This window comes from Telmatherina bonti (assembly GCF_933228915.1).
Source record: "Telmatherina bonti genome assembly, chromosome: 15".
In the NCBI taxonomy this organism is placed as follows: Eukaryota; Metazoa; Chordata; class Actinopteri; order Atheriniformes; family Telmatherinidae; genus Telmatherina; species Telmatherina bonti.
This window is the reverse complement of record NC_136613.1, coordinates 39,239,977-39,262,509: the sequence shown is the minus strand read 5'-3', so window position 1 is coordinate 39,262,509 and position 22,533 is coordinate 39,239,977. Positions and strand designations below refer to the sequence as shown.

Genomic DNA, 22,533 nt, shown 5'->3' with positions numbered 1-22,533 from the left:
TTCTAGGATGACTTCACTCATTCCTAAGATTGCTTTACTCATTCCTAGGATTACTTTACTCATTCCTGGATTATTTTACTCATTCTAGGAAGTCTTTACTCATTCCTGGGATTAATTTACTCATTCTAGTATTACTTTACTCATTGCTGGGATTACTTTACTCATTCTAGGATTACTTTCCTCATTGCTAGGATTACTTTACTCATTGTATGATTACTCATTCCTAGGATTATTTTACTCATTCCTAGGATTACTTTACTCATTCTAAAATGTCTTTACTCATTCCCAGGATTGCTTTACTCATTCCTAGGATTACTTTACTCATTCCCAGGATTGCTTTACTCATTCCTAGGATTACTTTACTCATTCCCAGGATTACTGTACTAATTCCTAGGATTACTTTACTCATTCCTAGGATTACTTTACTCATTCCTGGGATTACTTTACAAATCCCCAGGATTGCTTTACTCATTGTATGATTACTTTATTCATTCTAGGATTACTTTACTCATTTTAGGATTACTTTACTCATTCCTAGGATTATTTTACTCATTCCTAGGATTACTTAACTCAATCCTGGATTACTTTACTCATTCTAGGATGACTTTACTCATTCCTGGGATTACTTTACTCATTCATAGGATTACTTAACTCATTCCTGGATTACTTTACTCATTCTAGGATTACTTTAGTCATTCCTAGGATTACTTTACTCATTCTAGGATGACTTCACTCATTCCTAGGATTACTTTACTCATTCTAGGATTGCTTTACTCATTCCTAGGATTACTCATTCCTAGGATTATTTTACTCATTCCTAGGATTACTTTACTCATTCCTGGGATTACTTTACAAATTCCCAGGATTGCTTTACTCATTGTATGATTACTTTATTCATTCTAGGATTACTTTACTCATTCCTAGGATTATTTTACTCATTCCTAGGATTACTTAACTCAATCCTGGATTACTTTACTCATTCTAGGATGACTTTACTCATTCCTGGGATTACTTTACTCATTCATAGGATTACTTAACTCATTCCTGGATTACTTTACTCATTCTAGGATTACTTTAGTCATTCCTAGGATTACTTTACTCATTCTAGGATGACTTCACTCATTCCTAGGATTACTTTACTCATTCTAGGATTGCTTTACTCATTCCTAGGATTACTTTACTCATGTTATGATTGCTTTACTCATTCCTAGGATTACTTTACTCATTCTAGGATGACTTTATGCATTCCTAGGATTACTTAACTCATTCCTGGATTACTTTACTCATTCTAGGATGACTTTACTCATTCCTGGGATGACTTTACTCATTCTTGGATTACTTTACTCATTCTTGGATTACTTTACTCATTCCTGGATTACTTTACTCATTCCTGGATTACTTTACTCATTCCTGGGATTACTTTTCTCATTCTAGGATGACTTTACTCATTCCTGGGATTACTTTACCTCATTCTAGGATGACTTTACTCATTCCTGGGATTACTTTACGAATTCCCATGATTGCTTCACTCATTCTAGGATTACTTTACTCATTGTATGATTACTTTATTCATTCTAGGATTACTTTACTCATTCCCAGGATTGAATTACTCATTCCCAGGATTGCTTTACTCATTCCTAGGATTACTTTACTCGTTCCCAGGATTGCTTTACTCATTCCCAGGATTGCTTTACTAATTCCTATGATTGCTTCACTAATTACTATGATTACTTCACTCATTCCTAGGATTACTTAACTCATTCTAGGATTGCTTTACTCATTCCTATGATTACTTTACTCATTCTAGGATGATTTAACTCATTCCTAGGATTACTTTACTCATTCCTAGGATTACTTTACTCATTCTAGGATTACTTTACTCATTCATAGGATTACTTTACTCATTCTAGGATGACTTTACTCATTCTAGGATTACTTTAGTCATTCCTAGGATTACTTTACTCATTCTAGGATGACTTCACTCATTCCTAGGATTACTTTACTCATTCTAGGATTGCTTTACTCATTCCTAGGATTACTTTACTCATTTTATGATTGCTTTACTCATTCCTAGGATTACTTTACTTATTCTAGGATGACTTCACTCATTCTAGGATTACATGACTTATTCCTAGGATTACTTAACTCATTCTAGGATGACTTTACGCATTCCTAGGATTACTTAACTCATTCCTGGATTACTTTACTCATTCTAGGATGACTTTACTCATTCCTGGGATGACTTTACTCATTCTTGGATTACTTTACTCATTCCTGGATTACTTTACTCATTCCTGGATTACTTTACTCATTCCTGGGATTACTTTTCTCATTCTAGGATGACTTTACTCATTCCTGGGATTACTTTACTCATTCTAGGATTACTTTGCTCATTCTAGGATTGCTTTACTCATTCCTAGGATTACTTTACTCATTCCTGGATTATTTTACTCATTCTAGGAAGTCTTTACTCATTCCTGGGATTAATTTACTCATTCTAGTATTACTTTACTCATTGCTGGGATTACTTTACTCATTCTAGGATTACTTTCCTCATTGCTAGGATTACTTTACTCATTGTATGATTACTCATTCCTAGGATTATTTTACTCATTCCTAGGATTACTTTACTCATTCTAAAATGACTTTACTCATTCCCAGGATTGCTTTACTCATTCTAGGATTACTTTACTCATTGTATGATTACTTTATTCATTCTAGGATTACTTTACTCATTCCCAGGATTGCTTTACTCATTCCTAGGATTACTTTACTCATTCCCAGGATTACTGTACTAATTCCTAGGATTACTTTACTCATTCCTAGGATTACTTTACTCATTCCTGGGATTACTTTACAAATCCCCAGGATTGCTTTACTCATTGTATGATTACTTTATTCATTCTAGGATTACTTTACTCATTTTAGGATTACTTTACTCATTCCTAGGATTATTTTACTCATTCCTAGGATTACTTAACTCAATCCTGGATTACTTTACTCATTCTAGGATGACTTTACTCATTCCTGGGATTACTTTACTCATTCATAGGATTACTTAACTCATTCCTGGATTACTTTACTCATTCTAGGATTACTTTAGTCATTCCTAGGATTACTTTACTCATTCTAGGATGACTTCACTCATTCCTAGGATTACTTTACTCATTCTAGGATTGCTTTACTCATTCCTAGGATTACTCATTCCTAGGATTATTTTACTCATTCCTAGGATTACTTTACTCATTCCTGGGATTACTTTACAAATTCCCAGGATTGCTTTACTCATTGTATGATTACTTTATTCATTCTAGGATTACTTTACTCATTTTAGGATTACTTTACTCATTCCTAGGATTATTTTACTCATTCCTAGGATTACTTAACTCAATCCTGGATTACTTTACTCATTCTAGGATGACTTTACTCATTCCTGGGATTACTTTACTCATTCATAGGATTACTTAACTCATTCCTGGATTACTTTACTCATTCTAGGATTACTTTAGTCATTCCTAGGATTACTTTACTCATTCTAGGATGACTTCACTCATTCCTAGGATTACTTTACTCATTCTAGGATTGCTTTACTCATTCCTAGGATTACTTTACTCATGTTATGATTGCTTTACTCATTCCTAGGATTACTTTACTCATTCTAGGATGACTTTATGCATTCCTAGGATTACTTAACTCATTCCTGGATTACTTTACTCATTCTAGGATGACTTTACTCATTCCTGGGATGACTTTACTCATTCTTGGATTACTTTACTCATTCTTGGATTACTTTACTCATTCCTGGATTACTTTACTCATTCCTGGATTACTTTACTCATTCCTGGGATTACTTTTCTCATTCTAGGATGACTTTACTTATTCCTGGGATTACTTTACCTCATTCTAGGATGACTTTACTCATTCCTGGGATTACTTTACGAATTCCCATGATTGCTTCACTCATTCTAGGATTACTTTACTCATTGTATGATTACTTTATTCATTCTAGGATTACTTTACTCATTCCCAGGATTGAATTACTCATTCCCAGGATTGCTTTACTCATTCCTAGGATTACTTTACTCGTTCCCAGGATTGCTTTACTCATTCCCAGGATTGCTTTACTAATTCCTATGATTGCTTCACTAATTACTATGATTACTTTACTCATTCCTAGGATTACTTAACTCATTCTAGGATTGCTTTACTCATTCCTATGATTACTTTACTCATTCTAGGATGATTTAACTCATTCCTAGGATTACTTTACTCATTCCTAGGATTACTTTACTCATTCTAGGATTACTTTACTCATTCATAGGATTACTTTACTCATTCTAGGATGACTTTACTCATTCTAGGATTACTTTAGTCATTCCTAGGATTACTTTACTCATTCTAGGATGACTTCACTCATTCCTAGGATTACTTTACTCATTCTAGGATTGCTTTACTCATTCCTAGGATTACTTTACTCATTTTATGATTGCTTTACTCATTCCTAGGATTACTTTACTTATTCTAGGATGACTTCACTCATTCTAGGATTACATGACTTATTCCTAGGATTACTTAACTCATTCTAGGATGACTTTACGCATTCCTAGGATTACTTAACTCATTCCTGGATTACTTTACTCATTCTAGGATGACTTTACTCATTCCTGGGATGACTTTACTCATTCTTGGATTACTTTACTCATTCCTGGATTACTTTACTCATTCCTGGATTACTTTACTCATTCCTGGGATTACTTTTCTCATTCTAGGATGACTTTACTCATTCCTGGGATTACTTTACTCATTCTAGGATTACTTTGCTCATTCTAGGATTGCTTTACTCATTCCTAGGATTACTTTACTCATTTTATGATTGCTTTACTCATTCCTAGGATTACTTTACTCATTCTAGGATGACTTCACTCAGTCCTAGGATTACTTAACTTATTCCTAGGATGACTTTACGCATTCCTAGGATTACTTAACTCATTCCTGGATTACTTTACTCATTCTTGGATTACTTTACTCATTCCTAGGATTACTTTACTCATTCTAGGATTACTTTACTCATTCCTAGGATTACTTTACTCATTCCTGGATTACTTTACTCATTCCTGGATTACTTTACTCATTCCTGGGATTACTTTTCTCATTCTAGGATGACTTTACTCATTCCTGGGATTACTTTACTCATTCTAGGATTACTTTACTCATTCCTAGGATTACTTTACTCATTCCTGGGATTACTTTACTCGTTGTATGATTACTCATTCCTAGGATTACTTTACGAATTCCTAGGATTACCTCATTCTAGGATGACTTTACTCATTCCTGGGATTACTTTACGAATTCCCATGATTGCTTCACTCATTCTAGGATTACTTTACTCATTGTATGATTACTTTATTCATTCTAGGATTACTTTACTCATTCCCAGGATTGAATTACTCATTCCCAGGATTGCTTTACTCATTCCTAGGATTACTTTACTTATTCCCAGGATTGCTTTACTCATTCCCAGGATTGCTTTACTAATTCCTATGATTGCTTCACTAATTCCTATGATTACTTTACTCATTCCTAGGATTACTTAACTCATTCTAGGATTGCTTCACGCATTCCTGGATTACTTTACTCATTCCTAGGATTACTTTACTCATTCCTAGGATTACTTTACTCATTCTAGGATTACTTTACTCATTCCTGGATTACTTTACTCATTCCTGGATTACTTCACTCATTCCTGGGATTACTTTTCTCATTCTAGGATGACTTTACTCATTCCTGGGATTACTTTACTCATTCCTGGGATTACTTTACTCATTCCTAGGATTACTTTACTCATTCTAGGATTGCTTTACTCATTCCTAGGATTACTTAACTCATTCTAGGATTGCTTTACTCATTCCTATGATTACTTTACTCATTCTAGGATGATTTAACTAATTCCTAGGATTACTTTACTCATTCCTAGGATTACTTAACTCATTCTAGGATTACTTTACTCATTCCTGGATTACTTTACTCATTCTAGGATGACTTTACTCATTCCTAGGATTACTTTACTCATTCATAGGATTACTTTACTCGTTCTAGGATGACTTTACTCATTCTAGGATTACTTTAGTCATTCCTAGGATTACTTTACTCATTCTAGGATGACTTCACTCATTCCTAGGATTACTTTACTCATTCTAGGATTGCTTCACTCATTCCTAGGATTACTTTACTCATTTTATGATTGCTTTACTCATTCCTAGGATTACTTTACTCATTCTAGGATGACTTCACTCAGTCCTAGGATTACTTAACTTATTCCTAGGATGACTTTACGCATTCCTAGGATTACTTAACTCATTCCTGGATTACTTTACTCATTCTTGGATTACTTTACTCATTCCTAGGATTACTTTACTCATTCTAGGATTACTTTACTCATTCCTGGATTACTTTACTCATTCCTGGGATTACTTTTCTCATTCTCGGATGACTTTACTCATTCCTAGGATTACTTTACTCATTCCTGGGATTACTTTACTCGTTGTATGATTACTCATTCCTAGGATTACTTTACGAATTCCTAGGATTACCTCATTCTAGTATGACTTTACTCATTCCTGGGATTACTTTACGAATTCCCATGATTGCTTCACTCATTCTAGGATTACTTTACTCATTGTATGATTACTTTATTCATTCTAGGATTACTTTACTCATTCCCAGGATTGAATTACTCATTCCCAGGATTGCTTTACTCATTCCTAGGATTACTTTACTCTTTCCCAGGATTGCTTTACTCATTCCCAGGATTGCTTTACTAATTCCTATGATTGCTTCACTAATTACTATGATTACTTTACTCATTCCTAGGATTACTTAACTCATTCTAGGATTGCTTTACTCATTCCTATGATTACTTTACTCATTCTAGGATGATTTAACTCATTCCTAGGATTACTTTACTCATTCCTAGGATTACTTTACTCATTCTAGGATTACTTTACTCATTCATAGGATTACTTTACTCATTCTAGGATGACTTTACTCATTCTAGGATTACTTTAGTCATTCCTAGGATTACTTTACTCATTCTAGGATGACTTCACTCATTCCTAGGATTACTTTACTCATTCTAGGATTGCTTTACTCATTCCTAGGATTACTTTATTCATTTTATGATTGCTTTACTCATTCCTAGGATTACTTTACTTATTCTAGGATGACTTCACTCAGTCCTAGGATTACATGACTTATTCCTAGGATTACTTAACTCATTCTAGGATGACTTTACGCATTCCTAGGATTACTTAACTCATTCCTGGATTACTTTACTCATTCTAGGATGACTTTACTCATTCCTGGGATGACTTTACTCATTCTTGGATTACTTTACTCATTCCTGGATTACTTTACTCATTCCTGGATTACTTTACTCATTCCTGGGATTACTTTTCTCATTCTAGGATGACTTTACTCATTCCTGGGATTACTTTACTCATTCTAGGATTACTTTACTCATTCTAGGATTGCTTTACTCATTCCTGGGATTACTTTACTCATTTTATGATTGCTTTACTCATTCCTAGGATTACTTTACTCATTCTAGGATGACTTCACTCAGTCCTAGGATTACTTAACTTATTCCTAGGATGACTTTACGCATTCCTAGGATTACTTAACTCATTCCTGGATTACTTTACTCATTCTTGGATTACTTTACTCATTCCTAGGATTACTTTACTCATTCTAGGATTACTTTACTCATTCCTAGGATTACTTTACTCATTCCTGGATTACTTTACTCATTCCTGGATTACTTTACTCATTCCTGGGATTACTTTTCTCATTCTAGGATGACTTTACTCATTCCTGGGATTACTTTACTCATTCTAGGATTACTTTACTCATTCCTAGGATTACTTTACTCATTCCTGGGATTACTTTACTCGTTGTATGATTACTCATTCCTAGGATTACTTTACGAATTCCTAGGATTACCTCATTCTAGGATGACTTTACTCATTCCTGGGATTACTTTACGAATTCCCATGATTGCTTCACTCATTCTAGGATTACTTTACTCATTGTATGATTACTTTATTCATTCTAGGATTACTTTACTCATTCCCAGGATTGAATTACTCATTCCCAGGATTGCTTTACTCATTCCTAGGATTACTTTACTCATTCCTAGGATTACTTTATTCTTTCCCAGGATTGCTTTACTCATTCCTAGGATTACTTTACTCATTCCCATGATTACTTTACTAATTCCTATGATTACTTTACTCATTCCTAGGATTACTTTACTCATGTTATGATTGCTTTACTCATTCCTAGGATTACTTTACTCATTCTAGGATGACTTTATGCATTCCTAGGATTACTTAACTCATTCCTGGATTACTTTACTCATTCTAGGATGACTTTACTCATTCCTGGGATGACTTTACTCATTCTTGGATTACTTTACTCATTCTTGGATTACTTTACTCATTCCTGGATTACTTTACTCATTCCTGGATTACTTTACTCATTCCTGGGATTACTTTTCTCATTCTAGGATGACTTTACTTATTCCTGGGATTACTTTACCTCATTCTAGGATGACTTTACTCATTCCTGGGATTACTTTACGAATTCCCATGATTGCTTCACTCATTCTAGGATTACTTTACTCATTGTATGATTACTTTATTCATTCTAGGATTACTTTACTCATTCCCAGGATTGAATTACTCATTCCCAGGATTGCTTTACTCATTCCTAGGATTACTTTACTCGTTCCCAGGATTGCTTTACTCATTCCCAGGATTGCTTTACTAATTCCTATGATTGCTTCACTAATTACTATGATTACTTCACTCATTCCTAGGATTACTTAACTCATTCTAGGATTGCTTTACTCATTCCTATGATTACTTTACTCATTCTAGGATGATTTAACTCATTCCTAGGATTACTTTACTCATTCCTAGGATTACTTTACTCATTCTAGGATTACTTTACTCATTCATAGGATTACTTTACTCATTCTAGGATGACTTTACTCATTCTAGGATTACTTTAGTCATTCCTAGGATTACTTTACTCATTCTAGGATGACTTCACTCATTCCTAGGATTACTTTACTCATTCTAGGATTGCTTTACTCATTCCTAGGATTACTTTACTCATTTTATGATTGCTTTACTCATTCCTAGGATTACTTTACTTATTCTAGGATGACTTCACTCATTCTAGGATTACATGACTTATTCCTAGGATTACTTAACTCATTCTAGGATGACTTTACGCATTCCTAGGATTACTTAACTCATTCCTGGATTACTTTACTCATTCTAGGATGACTTTACTCATTCCTGGGATGACTTTACTCATTCTTGGATTACTTTACTCATTCCTGGATTACTTTACTCATTCCTGGATTACTTTACTCATTCCTGGGATTACTTTTCTCATTCTAGGATGACTTTACTCATTCCTGGGATTACTTTACTCATTCTAGGATTACTTTGCTCATTCTAGGATTGCTTTACTCATTCCTAGGATTACTTTACTCATTTTATGATTGCTTTACTCATTCCTAGGATTACTTTACTCATTCTAGGATGACTTCACTCAGTCCTAGGATTACTTAACTTATTCCTAGGATGACTTTACGCATTCCTAGGATTACTTAACTCATTCCTGGATTACTTTACTCATTCTTGGATTACTTTACTCATTCCTAGGATTACTTTACTCATTCTAGGATTACTTTACTCATTCCTAGGATTACTTTACTCATTCCTGGATTACTTTACTCATTCCTGGATTACTTTACTCATTCCTGGGATTACTTTTCTCATTCTAGGATGACTTTACTCATTCCTGGGATTACTTTACTCATTCTAGGATTACTTTACTCATTCCTAGGATTACTTTACTCATTCCTGGGATTACTTTACTCGTTGTATGATTACTCATTCCTAGGATTACTTTACGAATTCCTAGGATTACCTCATTCTAGGATGACTTTACTCATTCCTGGGATTACTTTACGAATTCCCATGATTGCTTCACTCATTCTAGGATTACTTTACTCATTGTATGATTACTTTATTCATTCTAGGATTACTTTACTCATTCCCAGGATTGAATTACTCATTCCCAGGATTGCTTTACTCATTCCTAGGATTACTTTACTTATTCCCAGGATTGCTTTACTCATTCCCAGGATTGCTTTACTAATTCCTATGATTGCTTCACTAATTCCTATGATTACTTTACTCATTCCTAGGATTACTTAACTCATTCTAGGATTGCTTCACGCATTCCTGGATTACTTTACTCATTCCTAGGATTACTTTACTCATTCCTAGGATTACTTTACTCATTCCTGGATTACTTTACTCATTCCTGGATTACTTCACTCATTCCTGGGATTACTTTTCTCATTCTAGGATGACTTTACTCATTCCTGGGATTACTTTACTCATTCCTGGGATTACTTTACTCATTCCTAGGATTACTTTACTCATTCTAGGATTGCTTTACTCATTCCTAGGATTACTTAACTCATTCTAGGATTGCTTTACTCATTCCTATGATTACTTTACTCATTCTAGGATGATTTAACTAATTCCTAGGATTACTTTACTCATTCCTAGGATTACTTAACTCATTCTAGGATTACTTTACTCATTCCTGGATTACTTTACTCATTCTAGGATGACTTTACTCATTCCTGGGATTACTTTACTCATTCATAGGATTACTTTACTCGTTCTAGGATGACTTTACTCATTCTAGGATTACTTTAGTCATTCCTAGGATTACTTTACTCATTCTAGGATGACTTCACTCATTCCTAGGATTACTTTACTCATTCTAGGATTGCTTCACTCATTCCTAGGATTACTTTACTCATTTTATGATTGCTTTACTCATTCCTAGGATTACTTTACTCATTCTAGGATGACTTCACTCAGTCCTAGGATTACTTAACTTATTCCTAGGATGACTTTACGCATTCCTAGGATTACTTAACTCATTCCTGGATTACTTTACTCATTCTTGGATTACTTTACTCATTCCTAGGATTACTTTACTCATTCTAGGATTACTTTACTCATTCCTGGATTACTTTACTCATTCCTGGGATTACTTTTCTCATTCTCGGATGACTTTACTCATTCCTAGGATTACTTTACTCATTCCTGGGATTACTTTACTCGTTGTATGATTACTCATTCCTAGGATTACTTTACGAATTCCTAGGATTACCTCATTCTAGTATGACTTTACTCATTCCTGGGATTACTTTACGAATTCCCATGATTGCTTCACTCATTCTAGGATTACTTTACTCATTGTATGATTACTTTATTCATTCTAGGATTACTTTACTCATTCCCAGGATTGAATTACTCATTCCCAGGATTGCTTTACTCATTCCTAGGATTACTTTACTCTTTCCCAGGATTGCTTTACTCATTCCCAGGATTGCTTTACTAATTCCTATGATTGCTTCACTAATTACTATGATTACTTTACTCATTCCTAGGATTACTTAACTCATTCTAGGATTGCTTTACTCATTCCTATGATTACTTTACTCATTCTAGGATGATTTAACTCATTCCTAGGATTACTTTACTCATTCCTAGGATTACTTTACTCATTCTAGGATTACTTTACTCATTCATAGGATTACTTTACTCATTCTAGGATGACTTTACTCATTCTAGGATTACTTTAGTCATTCCTAGGATTACTTTACTCATTCTAGGATGACTTCACTCATTCCTAGGATTACTTTACTCATTCTAGGATTGCTTTACTCATTCCTAGGATTACTTTATTCATTTTATGATTGCTTTACTCATTCCTAGGATTACTTTACTTATTCTAGGATGACTTCACTCAGTCCTAGGATTACATGACTTATTCCTAGGATTACTTAACTCATTCTAGGATGACTTTACGCATTCCTAGGATTACTTAACTCATTCCTGGATTACTTTACTCATTCTAGGATGACTTTACTCATTCCTGGGATGACTTTACTCATTCTTGGATTACTTTACTCATTCCTGGATTACTTTACTCATTCCTGGATTACTTTACTCATTCCTGGGATTACTTTTCTCATTCTAGGATGACTTTACTCATTCCTGGGATTACTTTACTCATTCTAGGATTACTTTACTCATTCTAGGATTGCTTTACTCATTCCTGGGATTACTTTACTCATTTTATGATTGCTTTACTCATTCCTAGGATTACTTTACTCATTCTAGGATGACTTCACTCAGTCCTAGGATTACTTAACTTATTCGTAGGATGACTTTACGCATTCCTAGGATTACTTAACTCATTCCTGGATTACTTTACTCATTCTTGGATTACTTTACTCATTCCTAGGATTACTTTACTCATTCTAGGATTACTTTACTCATTCCTAGGATTACTTTACTCATTCCTGGATTACTTTACTCATTCCTGGATTACTTTACTCATTCCTGGGATTACTTTTCTCATTCTAGGATGACTTTACTCATTCCTGGGATTACTTTACTCATTCTAGGATTACTTTACTCATTCCTAGGATTACTTTACTCATTCCTGGGATTACTTTACTCGTTGTATGATTACTCATTCCTAGGATTACTTTACGAATTCCTAGGATTACCTCATTCTAGGATGACTTTACTCATTCCTGGGATTACTTTACGAATTCCCATGATTGCTTCACTCATTCTAGGATTACTTTACTCATTGTATGATTACTTTATTCATTCTAGGATTACTTTACTCATTCCCAGGATTGAATTACTCATTCCCAGGATTGCTTTACTCATTCCTAGGATTACTTTACTTATTCCCAGGATTGCTTTACTCATTCCCAGGATTGCTTTACTAATTCCTATGATTGTTTCACTAATTCCTATGATTACTTTACTCATTCCTAGGATTACTTAACTCATTCTAGGATTGCTTCACGCATTCCTGGATTACTTTACTCATTCCTAGGATTACTTTACTCATTCTAGGATTACTTTACTCATTCCTAGGATTACTTTACTCATTCCTGGATTACTTTACTCATTCCTGGATTACTTCACTCATTCCTGGGATTACTTTTCTCATTCTAGGATGACTTTACTCATTCCTGGGATTACTTTACTCATTCTAGGATGATTTAACTAATTCCTAGGATTACTTTACTCATTCCTAGGATTACTTAACTCATTCTAGGATTACTTTACTCATTCCTGGATTACTTTACTCATTCTAGGATGACTTTACTCATTCCTGGGATTACTTTACTCATTCATAGGATTACTTTACTCGTTCTAGGATGACTTTACTCATTCTAGGATTACTTTAGTCATTCCTAGGATTACTTTACTCATTCTAGGATGACTTCACTCATTCCTAGCATTACTTTACTCATTCTAGGATTACTTTACTCATTCCTGGGATTACTTTACTCATTCTAGGATTACTCATTCCTAGGATTACTTTACGAATTCCTAGGATTACCTCATTCTAGTATGACTTTACTCATTCCTGGATTACTTTACTCATTCTAGGATGACTTTACTCATTCCTGGGATTACTTTACTCATTCATAGGATTACTTTACTCGTTCTAGGATGACTTTACTCATTCTAGGATTACTTTAGTCATTCCTAGGATTACTTTACTCATTCTAGGATGACTTCACTCATTCCTAGCATTACTTTACTCATTCTAGGATTACTTTACTCATTCCTGGGATTACTTAACTCATTCTAGGATGATTTAACTCATTCCTAGGATTACTTAACTCATTCTAGGATTACTTTACTCATTCTAGGATGACTTTACTCATTCCTAGGATTACTTTACTCATTGCTAGGATTACTTTACTCATTCCTAGGATTACCTCATTCTAGGATGACTTAACTCTTTCCTGGGATTACTTTACGAATTCCCAGGATTGCTTTACTTATTCTAGGATTACTTTACTCTTTGTATGATTACTTTACTCATTCCTGGATTACTTTACTCATTCCTAGGATTAGTTTACTCATTCCTGGATTACTTTACTCATTCTAGGATGACTTTACTCATTCCTAGGATTACTTTACTCATTCCTAGGATTACTTTACTCATTCTAGGATTACTTTACTCATTCATAGGATTACTTTACTCATTCTAGGATGACTTTACTCATTCTAGTATTACTTTAGTCATTCCTAGGATTACTTTACTCATTCTAGGATGACTTCACTCATTCCTAGGATTACTTTACTCATTCTAGGATTGCTTTACTCATTCCTAGGATTACTTTACTCATTTTATGATTGCTTTACTCATTCCTAGGATTACTTTACTTATTCTAGGATGACTTCACTCAGTCCTAGGATTACATGACTTATTCCTAGGATTACTTAACTCATTCTAGGATGACTTTACGCATTCCTAGGATTACTTAACTCATTCCTGGATTACTTTACTCATTCTAGGATGACTTTACTCATTCCTGGGATGACTTTACTCATTCTTGGATTACTTTACTCATTCCTGGATTACTTTACTCATTCCTGGATTACTTTACTCATTCCTGGGATTACTTTTCTCATTCTAGGATGACTTTACTCATTCCTGGGATTACTTTACTCATTCTAGGATTACTTTACTCATTCTAGGATTGCTTTACTCATTCCTAGGATCACTTTACTCATTTTATGATTGCTTTACTCATTCCTAGGATTACTTTACTCATTCTAGGATGACTTCACTCAGTCCTAGGATTACTTAACTTATTCCTAGGATGACTTTACGCATTCCTAGGATTACTTAACTCATTCCTGGATTACTTTACTCATTCTTGGATTACTTTACTCATTCCTAGGATTACTTTACTCATTCTAGGATTACTTTACTCATTCCTAGGATTACTTTACTCATTCCTGGATTACTTTACTCATTCCTGGATTACTTTACTCATTCCTGGGATTACTTTTCTCATTCTAGGATGACTTTACTCATTCCTGGGATTACTTTACTCATTCTAGGATTACTTTACTCATTCCTAGGATTACTTTACTCATTCCTGGGATTACTTTACTCGTTGTATGATTACTCATTCCTAGGATTACTTTACTCATTCCTAGGATTACCTCATTCTAGGATGACTTTACTCATTCCTGGGATTACTTTACGAATTCCCATGATTGCTTCACTCATTCTAGGATTACTTTACTCATTGTATGATTACTTTATTCATTCTAGGATTACTTTACTCATTCCCAGGATTGAATTACTCATTCCCAGGATTGCTTTACTCATTCCTAGGATTACTTTACTTATTCCCAGGATTGCTTTACTCATTCCCAGGATTGCTTTACTAATTCCTATGATTGCTTCACTAATTCCTATGATTACTTTACTCATTCCTAGGATTACTTAACTCATTCTAGGATTGCTTTACGCATTCCTGGATTACTTTACTCATTCCTAGGATTACTTTACTCATTCTAGGATTACTTTACTCATTCCTAGGATTACTTTACTCATTCCTGGATTACTTTACTCATTCCTGGATTACTTCACTCATTCCTGGGATTACTTTTCTCATTCTAGGATGACTTTACTCATTCCTGGGATTACTTTACTCATTCCTGGGATTACTTTACTCATTCCTAGGATTACTTTACTCATTCTAGGATTGCTTTACTCATTCCTAGGATTACTTAACTCATTCTAGGATTGCTTTACTCATTCCTATGATTACTTTACTCATTCTAGGATGATTTAACTAATTCCTAGGATTACGTTACTCATTCCTAGGATTACTTAACTCATTCTAGGATTACTTTACTCATTCCTGGATTACTTTACTCATTCTAGGATGACTTTACTCATTCCTGGGATTACTTTACTCATTCATAGGATTACTTTACTCGTTCTAGGATGACTTTACTCATTCTAGGATTACTTTAGTCATTCCTAGGATTACTTTACTCATTCTAGGATGACTTCACTCATTCCTAGGATTACTTTACTCATTCTAGGATTGCTTTACTCATTCCTAGGATTACTTTACTCATTTTATGATTGCTTTACTCATTCCTAGGATTACTTTACTCATTCTAGGATGACTTCACTCAGTCCTAGGATTACTTAACTTATTCCTAGGATGACTTAACTCATTCCTAGGATTACTTTACTCATTCTAGGATTACTTTACTCATTCCTGGATTACTTTACTCATTCCTGGGATTACTTTTCTCATTCTAGGATGACTTTACTCATTCCTAGGATTACTTTACTCATTCCTGGGATTACTTTACTCGTTGTATGATTACTCATTCCTAGGATTACTTTACGAATTCCTAGGATTACCTCATTCTAGTATGACTTTACTCATTCCTGGGATTACTTTACGAATTCCCAGGATTGCTTTACTCATTCTAGGATTACTTTACTCATTCTAGGATTACTTAACTCATTGTATGATTACTTTACTCATTGCTAGGATTACTTTACTCATTGTATGATTACTCATTCCTAGGATTACTTTACTCATTCCTAGGATTGCTTTACTCATTCCTGGGATTACTTTACAAATTCCCAGGATTGCTTTACTCATTGTATGATTACTTTATTCATTCTAGGATGACTTTACTCATTTTAGGATTACTTTACTCATTCCTAGGATTATTTTACTCATTTTTAGGATTACTTAACTCAATCCTGGATTACTTTACTCATTCTAGGATGACTTTACTCATTCCTAGGATTACTTTACTCATTCTAGGATGACTTCACTCATTCCTAGGATTACTTTACTCTTTCTAGGATTGCTTCACTCATTCCTAGGATTACTTTACTCATTTTATGATTGCTTTACTCATTCCTAGGATTACTTAACTCATTCCTAGGATTACTTAACTCATTCTAGGATGACTTTACGCATTCCTAGGATTACTTAACTCATTCCTGGATTACTTTACTCATTCTAGGATGACTTTACTCATTCTAGGATTACTTTAGTCATTCCTAGGATTACTTTACTCATTCTAGGATGACTTCACTCATTCCTAGCATTACTTTACTCATTCTAGGATTGCTTTACTCATTCCTAGGATTACTTTACTCATTTTATGATTGCTTTACTCATTCCTAGGATTACTTTACTCATTCTAGGATGACTTCACTCAGTCCTAGGATTACTTAACTTATTCCTAGGATTACTTAACTCATTCTAAAATGACTTTCCGCATTCCTAGGATTACTTAACTCATTCCTGGATTACTTTACTCATTCTAGGATGACTTTACTCATTCCTGGGATTACTTTACTCATTCCTAGGATTACTTTACTCATTCTAGGATTACTTTACTCATTCCTAGGATTACTTTACTCATTCCTGGATTACTTTACTCATTCCTGGGATTACCTCATTCCTGGGATTACTTTACGAATTCCCATGATTGCTTCACTCATTCTAGGATTACTTTACTCATTGTATGATTACTTTATTCATTCTAGGATTACTTTACTCATTCCCAGGATTGCTTTACTCATTCCTAGGATTACTTTACTCATTCCCAGGATTGCTTTACTCATTCCCAGGATTGCTTTACTCATTCCCAGGATTACTTTACTCATTCCTAGGATTACTTTACTCATTCCTAGGATTACTTTACTCATTCCTAGGATGACTTTACTCATTCTAGGATGACTTTACTCATTCTAGGATTACTTTAGTCATTCCTAGGATTACTTTACTCATTCTAGGATGACTTCACTCATTCCTAGGATTACTTTACTCATTCTAGGATTGCTTTACTCTTTCCTAGGATTACTTTACTCATTTTATGATTGCTTTACTCATTCCTGGGATTACTTTACTCATTGTATGATTACTCATTCCTAGGATTACTTTACTCATTCCTGGGATTACCTCATTCTAGGATGACTTAACTCTTTCCTGGGATTACTTTACGAATTCCCAGGATTGCTTTACTTATTCTAGGATTACTTTACTAATTGTATGATTACTTTATTCATTCTAGGATTACTTTACTCATTCCCATAATTGCATTAGTCATTCCCAGGATTGCTTTACTCATTCCTAGGATTACTTTACTCATTCCCAGGATTGCTTTACTAATTCCTATGATTACTTTACTCATTCTATGATTGCGTTACTCATTCCTATGATTACTTTACTCATTCTAGGATGATTTCACTCATTCCTATGATTACTTTACTCATTCCTAGGATTACTTAACTCAGTAATGGATTACTTTACTCATTCTAGGATGACTTTACTCATTCCTTGGATTCCTTCACTCATTCAAGGATGACTTTACTCATTGCTAGCATTACTTTACTCATTCCTAGGATTACTTTATTCTTTCCCAGGATTGCTTTACTCATTCCTAGGATTACTTTACTCATTCCCATGATTACTTTACTAATTCCTATGATTACTTTACTCATTCCTAGGATTACTTTACTCATTGTATGATTACTTCATTCATTCTAGGATTACTTTAGTCATTCTAGGAAGACATCGCTCATTCCTAGGATTACTTTACTCATTCCTGGGATTACTTTACTCATTCTTAGGATTACTTTACTCATTCTTAGGATTACTTTACTCATTCCTAGGATTACTTTACTCATTCCTGGATTACTTTACTCATTCTAGGATGACTTTACTCATTCTAGGATTACTTTACTCATTGCTAGGATTACTTTACTCATTCCTGGGATTACTGTACTCATTGTATGATTACTCATTCCTAGGATTACTTCACTCATTCCTGGGATTACCTCATTCTAGGATGACTTAACTCTTTCCTGGGATTACTTTACGAATTCCCAGGATTGCTTTACTTATTCTAGGATTACTTTACTAATTGTATGATTACTTTATTCATTCTAGGATTACTTTACTCATTCCCATAATTGCATTAGTCATTCCCAGGATGGCTTTACTCATTCCTAGGATTACTTTACTCATTCCCAGGATTGCTTTACTAATTCCTATGATTACTTTACTCATTCTATGATTGCGTTACTCATTCCTATGATTACTTTACTCATTCTAGGATGATTTCACTCATTCCTATGATTACTTTACTCATTCCTAGGATTACTTAACTCAGTAATGGATTACTTTACTCATTCTAGGATGACTTTACTCATTCCTGGGATTCCTTCACTCATTCAAGGATGACTTTACTCATTGCTAGCATTACTTTACTCATTCCTAGGATTACTTTATTCTTTCCCAGGATTGCTTTACTCATTCCTAGGATTACTTTACTCATTCCCATGATTACTTTACTAATTCCTATGATTACTTTACTCATTCCTAGGATTACTTTACTCATTGTATGATTACTTCATTCATTCTAGGATTACTTTAGTCATTCTAGGAAGACATCGCTCATTCCTAGGATTACTTTACTCGTTCTAGGATTACTTTACTCATTCCTGGTATTACTTTAGTCATTCTAGGGTTGCTTTACTCATTCCTGGGATTACTTTACTTATTCTAGGGTTACTTTACTCTTTCCTGGGATCAATTTACTCATTCTAGGATTACTTTACTTATTCTAGGATTACTTTACTCATTGTAGGATTACTTTTCTCACTCCTCGGTTTACTTTATTCATTCTAGGGTAACTTTTCTGATTCCCAGGATTACTTTACTCATTCTAGGATAACTTCTCTCATTCCTGGGATTACTTTACTTTTTCTAGGATTACTTTTCTCATTCCTGGGTTTACTTTATTCATTTTAGGGTTGCTTTACTCATTCCTGGGATTACTTTCCTCATTCTAGGGTTACTTTACTCATTGTGTTCTGCAATAGGGGAAACCTAAATGTTCTCAGGGATAACCTTGTTCATAGTTTTGTCCGCTTGACATCCTCTGGTAATTAGTTTTAAAGGTGAATGCTGGTGTCCCTGCAGGGGCAGCACTGGGCCCCCTGCTGGCCGGCCTGCTATCTGTAGGAGGCTGGGATCGGGTCTTCTACATGCTGATGACAGCTGACTTCCTGGCTCTGTTGGTGAGTACTTCAACATCCACCAATAGAGGTTTGTTTTCCTGGGCTTCATCAGCTATTAACGGCTCTGATCTTTTGTTGATCTGACAATGGACACATTTTCTGTTTTCCTGCTCATGCATGAAGTTAATTCACATTTCACTCAGTGACACAGACAGACATTTTTCTCCATGTATTTGCAGCTTTTGTTACGGCTTGTGATGAAGGAACTGATGTCATCCAAATCCCGTCCAATATCAGCTGTTCAGTGAGTCTTCATCATACACAGTGGCTTCTGATTGGCAGCTACTGACTGCTTTACTCACATCAGCTGCATTTTTTAACTCCAGAGATCCACGCAATGTTTCCACACAGACACGTTGTTTCCACTCAGACTCCATGTTTCCACGCAGACGCCATGTTTCCACACAGACGCCATGTTTCCACACAGACACGTTGTTTCCACACAGACGCCATGTTTCCACGCAGACGCCATGTTTCCACTCAGACACGCTGTTTCCACACAGACGCCATGTTTCCACGCAGACGCCATGTTTCCACTCAGACACGCTGTTTCCACACAGACGCCATGTTTCCACGCAGACGCCATGTTTCCACTCAGACACGCTGTTTCCACACAGACGCCATGTTTCCACTCACACACGCTGTTTCCACGCAGACGCCATGTTTCCACACAGACGCGTTGTTTCCACTCAGACGCCATGTTTCCACACAGACGCCATGTTTCCACTCAGACGCCATGTTTCCACCCAGACGCCATGTTTCCACACAGACGCCATGTTTCCACTCAGACGCCATGTTTCCACTCAGACGCCATGTTTCCACGCAGACGCCATGTTTCCACTCAGACGCCATATTTCCACACAGACGCCATGTTTCCACACAGACGCCATGTTTCCACACAGACGCCATGTTTCCACTCAGACGCCATGTTTCCACTCAGACGCCATGTTTCCACACAGACGCCATGTTTCCACTCAGACGCCATGTTTCCACACAGACGCCATGTTTCCACACAGACGCCATGTTTCCACTCAGACGCCATGTTTCCACACAGACGCCATGTTTCCACACAGACGCCATGTTTCCACACAGACGCCATGTTTCCACACAGACGCCATGTTTCCACTCAGACGCCATGTTTCCACTCAGACGCCATGTTTCCACACAGACGCCATGTTTCCACACAGACACGTTGTTTCCACTCAGACGCCATGTTTCCACACAGACGGCATGTTTCCACTCAGACGCCATGTTTCCACTCAGACGCCATGTTTCCACTCAGACGCCATGTTTCCACACAGACGCGATGTTTCCACTCAGACGCCATGTTTCCACCCAGACGCCATGTTTCCACTCAGACGCCATGTTTCCACTCAGACTCCATGTTTCCACTCAGACGCCATGTTTCCACTCAGACGCCATGTTTCCACTCAGACTCCATGTTTCCACTCAGACGCCATGTTTCCACGCAGACGCCATGTTTCCACTCAGACGCCATGTTTCCACGCAGACGCCATGTTTCCACACAGACGCCATGTTTCCACTCAGACGCCATGTTTCCACTCAGACGCCATGTTTCCACTCAGACGCCATGTTTCCACACAGACGCCATGTTTCCACTCAGACGCCATGTTTCCACACAGACGCCATGTTTCCACTCAGACGCCATGTTTCCACACAGATGCGTTGTTTCCACCCAGACGCCATGTTTCCACACAGACGAATTGTTTCCACACAGACGCCATGTTTCCACACAGACGCGTTGTTTCCACCCAGACGCCATGTTTCCACACAGACGCCATGTTTCCACGCAGACGCCATGTTTCCACTCAGACGCCATGTTTCCACGCAGACGCCATGTTTCCACACAGACTCGTTGTTTCCACCCAGACGCCATGTTTCCACCCAGACGCCATGTTTCCACTCAGACGCCATGTTTCCACTCAGACACGTTGTTTCCACACAGACGCCATGTTTCCACACAGACGAATTGTTTCCACACAGACGCCATGTTTCCACACAGACGCCATGTTTCCACTCAGACGCCATGTTTCCACACAGACGCCATGTTTCCACTCAGACGCCATGTTTCCACTCAGACAACATGTTTCCACACAGACGCCATGTTTCCAGGCAGACGCCATGTTTCCACACAGACGCCATGTTTCCACACAGACGCCATGTTTCCACACAGACGCCATGTTTCCAGGCAGACGCCATGTTTCCACTCAGACGCCATGTTTCCACACAGACGCCATGTTTCCACACAGACGCCATGTTTCCACTCAGATGCCATGTTTCCACTCAGACAACATGTTTCCACACAGACGCCATGTTTCCAGGCAGACGCCATGTTTCCACTCAGACGCCATGTTTCCACTCAGACGCCATGTTTCCACACAGACGCCATGTTTCCACTCAGACGCCATGTTTCCACTCAGACGCCATGTTTCCACACAGACGCCA

General features: G+C 36.2%; 1 protein-coding gene across 1 annotated transcript in view; it reads left to right on the top strand.

Annotated features, from left to right (window-relative positions):
• slc37a1 (solute carrier family 37 member 1) overlaps positions 1–20,315 on the top strand; it is a gene marked incomplete at its 3' end in the record, with an annotated part of 65,127 nt that extends 44,812 nt beyond the window's left edge. Inside the window, exons 18-19 of the mRNA XM_079254614.1 lie at positions 19,970–20,067; positions 20,247–20,315. Coding sequence (XP_079110740.1) covers positions 19,970–20,067; positions 20,247–20,315 — 167 coding nt within the window. The remainder of the gene's footprint in view (positions 1–19,969; positions 20,068–20,246) is intronic.
• Between the last annotated feature and the right edge of the window lie 2,218 nt (positions 20,316–22,533).